Source organism: Mytilus trossulus, chromosome 5 (genome assembly GCF_036588685.1).
Source record: "Mytilus trossulus isolate FHL-02 chromosome 5, PNRI_Mtr1.1.1.hap1, whole genome shotgun sequence".
Classification (NCBI taxonomy): domain Eukaryota; kingdom Metazoa; phylum Mollusca; class Bivalvia; order Mytilida; family Mytilidae; genus Mytilus; species Mytilus trossulus.
Genome location: NC_086377.1, coordinates 853,182 through 859,768, shown reverse-complemented (window position 1 = coordinate 859,768; position 6,587 = coordinate 853,182). Strand labels below are relative to the sequence as shown.

General features: G+C 36.6%; 1 protein-coding gene across 1 annotated transcript; it reads left to right on the top strand.

Annotated features, from left to right (window-relative positions):
- Positions 1-5,237: 5,237 nt before the first annotated feature.
- On the top strand, positions 5,238-5,627 carry LOC134719272 (uncharacterized). Its single transcript, XM_063582276.1, has one exon. It carries the CDS (start codon positions 5,238-5,240, stop codon positions 5,625-5,627), a length of 390 nt encoding a protein of 129 aa, XP_063438346.1.
- The last annotated feature ends 960 nt before the right edge of the window (positions 5,628-6,587 follow it).

Sequence of the window (6,587 nt, the reverse complement as noted above, 5' to 3'; positions counted from 1 at the left end):
TCCCTCTATTATTTGCCTACCTCGTACCTCTTCTTTAATGATCTACTTTGAACCTCCCTCTATTATTTGCCTACCTCGTTCCTCTGCTTTAATGATCTACTTTGAACCTCCCTCTATTATTTGCCTACCTCGTATCTCTTCTTTAATTGTCTACTTTGAAGCTCTCTCTATTATTTGCTTACCTCGTACCTCTGCTTTATTTATCTTCTTTGAACCTCCCTCTATTATTTGCCTACCTCGTATCTCTCCTTAATTATCTACTTTGAACCTCTCTCTATTATTTGCTTACCTCGTACCTCTAATTTAATGATCTACTTTGAACCTCCCTCTATTATTTGCCTACCTCGTACCTCTGCTTTAATGATCTACTTTGAACCTCCCTCTATTATTTGCCTACCTCGTACCTCTGCTTTAATGATCTACTTTGAACCTCCCTCTATTATTTGCCTACCTCGTACCTCTGCTTTAATGATCTACTTTGAACCTCCCTCTAGTATTTGCCTACCTCGTATCTCTTCTTTAATTATCTACTTTGAAGCTCTATTATTTGCTTACCTCGTACCTCGGATTTAATTGTCTACTAATATTCCTTTACAACATACAAATAATACACGACGGTCTTGAAGAATAGATTCTAGGTACTGACGTTGTTTTACATCTTAATAACTATTATTTGCCTACCTCGTTTCTATGCTTTAATTATTTACTTCATACCTCCCTCTATTATTTGCCTTCCCCGTACCTCTGCGTTTATTATTTATTTCATACCTCCGTCTATCATTTGCCTACCTCGTACCTCTGCTTTAATGATCTACTTTGAACCTCCCTCTATTATTTGCCTACCTCGTACCACTGTTTTAATTATCTATTTTGAACCTCCCTCTTTTATTTGCCTACCTCGTACCTCTGCTTTAATGATCTACTTTGCACCTCCCTCTATTATGTGGCTACCTCGTACCTCCTCTTTAATTATTTACTTTGAACCTTCCTTTACTATTTGCCTACCTCGTATCTCTGCTTTAATTATCTACCTTGAACCTCCCTCTATTATTTGCCTACCTCGTACTTCTTCTTTAATTGTCTACTTTGAACCTCCCAGGACCTCTATTACTTGCCTACTTCGTACCTCTGCTTTAAATATCTACTTTTAACCTCTCTCTATTATTTGCCTACCTCGTACCTCTGTTTTAATTATCTATTTTGAACCTCCCTCTATTACTTGCCTACCTCGTACCTCTGCTTTAATGATCTACTTTTAACCTCTCTCTATTATTTGCCTACCTCGTACCACTGTTTTAATTATCTACTTTGAACCTCCCTCTTTTATTTGCCTACCTCGTACCTCTTCTTTAATGATCTACTTTGAACCTCCCTCTATTGTTTGCCTACCTCGTACCTCTGCTTTAATTATCTACTTTGAACCTCCCTCTATTATTTGCCTACCACGTATCTCTTCTTTAATTATCTACTTTGAACCTCTCTCTGTTATTTGCTTTCTTCGTACCTCTGCTTTAATTGTCTACTTTGAACCTCCCAGGACCTCTATTACTTGCCTACCTCGTACCTCTGCTTTAAATATCTACTTTTAACCTCCCTCTATTATTTGCATACCTCGTACCTCTGCTTTAATGATCTACTCTGAATCTCCCTCTATTATTTGCCTACCTCGTACCTCTTCTTTAATGATCTACATTGAACCTCTATTATTTGCTTACCTCGTACCTCTGATTTAATTGTCTACTTTGAACCAACCAGGACCTCTATTACTTGCCTACCTCGTACCTCTGCTTTAAATATCTACTTTGAACCTCCCAGAACCTCTATTATTTGCCTACCTCGTACCTCTTATTTAATTATCTACTTTGAACCTCTATTATTTGCTTACCTCGTACCTCTGATTTAATTGTCTACTTTGAACCTCCCAGGACCTCTATTACTTGCCTACCTCGTACCTCTTATTTAATTATCTACTTTGAACCTCCCTCGTATCTCTGCTTTAATTATCTACTTTGAATCTCCATCTATTATTTGCCTACCTCGTACCTCTGTTTCAATGATCTACTTTGAATCTCCCTCTATTATTTGCCTACCTCGTACCTCTGCGCAAATGATCTACTTTGAACCTCCCTTTATTATTTGCCTACCTCGTACCTCTGCTTTAATGATCTACTTTGAACCTCCCTTTATTATTTGCCTACCTCGTATCTCTTCTTTAATTATCTACTTTGAACCTCTCTCTATTATTTGCCTGCCTCGTACCTCTGCTTTAACTGTCTACTTTGAACCTCCCAGGACCTCTATTATTTGCCTACCTCGTACCTCTTATTTAATTATCTACTTTGTGTAGGATTTAATAATGTCCCCAATGAAAAAGTGTCCACCGGACATTATTTCCTAATAAATACGGTCTTTGGACAATATTAACTTATTTATAAGTGTCCTGGACACATTTTTCTATGACAAACTGTCCTCAGGTATGAAAAAGTGTCCCTGAAAGTGGACATAATTAAATACTATACTTCAGTGATAAGATGTCCACCTGGACATTTTTTTCAGGACATTTTTGTCCTCCTGGACTATTTACTTGCATGTTCTATAATGTTTGGAAAGTAATATTTAGAAGTAATTTTACAAACTGTCTTGGTGTTATGTTTGGAAAGTAATATTTAGAAGTAATTTTACAAACTGTCTTGTTAACACCAAGATGGCATCCACTTTCATCATGACATAAGAATAAAACAGCATCTAGCTTGTAACAGTGTACCACTAGTTTTTCAACATTTTCTTTTGCCTTCTTGTCATAGTACACGTAATTCAGTTCTTTAAATTTAATTTTAAAATTTTCGCATTTCCTTCTTGTAGTTCTTCTTTTATTTAGATTTGTAGTATCAGGATATTTCTTATAACTTATATAGTTGTAAATTTCCATCCATTTTTTATTTTGTTTATATTAATCAATTTCTAATTAAACTTTCTTATTTTATTAAAATTCAAGCATAATAAAACATTATGATGACCATTGTATTACTTCCCTTGGATGACATAATTTGTTTATAATTATAGTAGAATTTGATAATGTCCACCATGAAATAATGTCCTCTATTTTATAACATTCTGTAGTCAACATTGTCAAGTGGACACTATTTCATAGATATTGCTATGATAATCTGTCCATTTAGGGACAATAATCCATGGCAATGGACATTATTGAATACCTAAATTCTAGGATATAGTGTCCATGTGGACACAATTTCCCAGGCCACTATTTTGCCTTACATTTGAACCTCCCTCGTATCTCTGCTTTAATTATCTACTTTGAACCTCCCTCTTTTATTTGCCTACCTCGTATCTCTGTTTCAATTATCTACTTTGAACCTCCCTCTATTATTTGCCTACCTCGTACCTCTGCTTTAATGATCTACTTTGAACCTCCCTCTATTATTTGCCTACCTCGTACCTCTGCTTTAATGATCTACTTTGAACCTCCCTCTATTATTTGCCTACCTCGTACCTCTTCTTTAATGATCTACTTTGAACCTCCCTCTATTATTTGCCTACCTCGTAACTATCTCCTCGGCTTTGATTATAATCTTCGCACCGATTTCCTCCATCAATGACTGGTTAATTCATGTCCACCCTCTATCGATTGCCTTCCTTGTACCTACCTCCTCCGCTTCGTTTATCGACTTTTTACCTACTTCCCCCTTTATTGACTGCTTGATTTGTATCCATCCTCTACCGGTTGCTAACCTCCTAGCTGTCTACTAGGCTTTGATTATCTACTTTTTAACTCGCTCTATTGTTTGCCTACCTGGTCTGCTTTGATATCATCTTCTTCGTACCTACTTCTTATTCACTGCTTAATTCGTATCCACCCTTCATAGATTGCCTACCTCCTCTTCTTTGATTATCCCCTTCGTAAGAACTTCCATCTTTATTGACTGCCTAATTTGTTCCTTCTTCTTTCCTTTTTTGACTTTTTTTAATTGAGCGTCACTTGCAGGTCTTATGGAGCAAAGGGTGTGTCTGGCGTACAAAGTTTCAATCCTGGTATCTATGATCGAGTTTATTCACAGTAAAAATCAGACTAGTAACATTTGACTTCAATTGATCACATTGCAATCCTTCCACATCCTCTTATTTTATATATATATCTGCCAGTTTATATCACTGCTCTTGTGGATAATTGTCTCATTGGCAATCCTACCACATCGTCTTATATATATATTGGCATGTTTTTGACATTGCTCATGCGGATAGTTGTATCATTAGCAATCCTACCAATTCTTCTTATTCTATATATCAGAAGGTTTATGACACCATACTTGTGGATAGTTGTCCCATTGGCAATCATAACACATTTTCTTATTTTAATAGTTTAACCTAAGAAAAATTGGTGTAATCCTTATTAAAGGTAATGTTATCCAAGTAGAGCTAGCGTAATCCTTGTTGGGGATAATGTTATCCCAGTAAATGCTAGTGTAATCCAAGTTAGGGATAATGTTATCCCAGTGAATGCTAGTGTAATCCATGTGAGGGATAATGTTATCCCAGTAAATGCTAGTGTATTCCATGTTGGGGATAATGTTATCCCAGTAAATGCTAGTGTAATCCTTGTGAGGGATAATGTTATCCCAGTGAATGCTAGTGTAATCCATGTGAGGGATAATGTTATCCCAGTAAATGCTAGTGTATTCCATGTTAGGGATAATGTTATCCCAGTAAATGCTAGTGTAATCCATGTTAGGGATAATGTTATCCCAGTGAATGCTAGTGTATTCCATGTTAGGGATAATGTTATCCCAGTAAATGCTAGTGTAATCCATGTTAGGGATAATGTTATCCCAGTAAATGCTAGTGTATTCCATGTTAGGGATAATGTTATCCCAGTAAATGCTAGTGTAATCCATGTTAGGGATAATGTTATCCCAGTGAATGCTAGTGTATTCCATGTTAGGGATAATGTTATCCCAGTAAATGCTAGTGTAATCCATGTTAGGAGTGTTATATCAGTGAAGGATACAGGTATCTCAGTGAGACTGGTGTAATATTGCTGAAGGATAATGTTATCCCAGTGAAGCTAGTGTAATCCATGTTAGGGATAATGTTATCCCAGTAAATGCTAGTGTAATCCTTGTGAGGAGTGTTATATCAGTGAAGGATACAGGTATCCCAGTGAGACTGGTGTAATATTGCTGAGGGATAATGTTATCCCAGTGAATGCTAGTGTAATCCTTATGAGGGATAATGTTATCCCAGTGAATGCTAGTGTAATCCATGTGAGGGATAATGTTATCCCAGTGAATGCTAGTGTAATCCTTGTTAGGGATAATGTTATCCCAGTGAATGCTAGTGTAATCCATGTTAGGGATAATGTTATCCCAGTGAATGCTTGTGTAATCCATGTTAGGGATAATGTTATCCCAGTAAATGCTAGTGTATTCCATGTTAGGGATAATGTTATCCCAGTAAATGCTAGTGTAATCCATGTTAGGGATAATGTTATCCCAGTGAATGCTAGTGTATTCCATGTTAGGGATAATGTTATCCCAGTAAATGCTAGTGTAATCCATGTTAGGAGTGTTATATCAGTGAAGGATACAGGTATCTCAGTGAGACTGGTGTAATATTGCTGAGGGATAATGTTATCCCAGTGAAGCTAGTGTAATCCATGTTAGGGATAATGTTATCCCAGTAAATGCTAGTGTAATCCTTGTGAGGAGTGTTATATCAGTGAAGGATACAGGTATCCCAGTGAGACTGGTGTAATTTTGCTGAGGGATAATGTTATCCCAGTGAAGCTAGTGTAATCCATGTTAGGGATAATGTTATCCTAGTGAATGCTAGTGTAATCCATGTTAGGGATAATGTTATCCTAGTGAATGCTAGTGTAATCCATGTTAGGGATAATGTTATCCCAGTAAATGCTAGTGTAATCCTTGTGAGGAGTGTTATATCAGTGAATGATAAAGGTATCTCAGTGAGACTGGTGTAATATTGCTGAGGGATAATGTTATCCCAGTGAAGCTAGTGTATTCCATGTTAGGGATAATGTTATCCCAGTAAATGCTAGTGTAATCCATGTTAGGAGTGTTATATCAGTGAAGGATAAAGGTATCCCAGTGAGACTGGTGTAATATTGCTGAGGGATAATGTTATCCCAGTGAATGCTAGTGTAATCCATGTTAGGGATAATGGTATCCCAGTAAATGCTAGTGTAATCCATGTTAGGGATAATGTTATCCTAGTGAATGCTAGTGTAATCCATGTTAGGGATAATGTTATATCAGTGAATGTTAGTGTAAGCCTAGTGAAAGCTAGTGTAATCCTTGTAAGGAAATGTGTTATCTTGCTGAAGGACAGTGTTAGGGACGACATCAAAAGTTCAATGTAGGATAACAAACTTAATTCACATAGTTTTTTCACTGACCCCTACCCCCCTTCTTCACTTAATTTGGGAAAAATTGATTTACCTATATGTATAAATGTAAAATCGATTTTGGATTAACAAAACTTGCAGCAATGTTAACCCCCCCCCAAACTACTTGATTTAAGTTTTTTATCCTACATCGATCTTTTGATGGAGT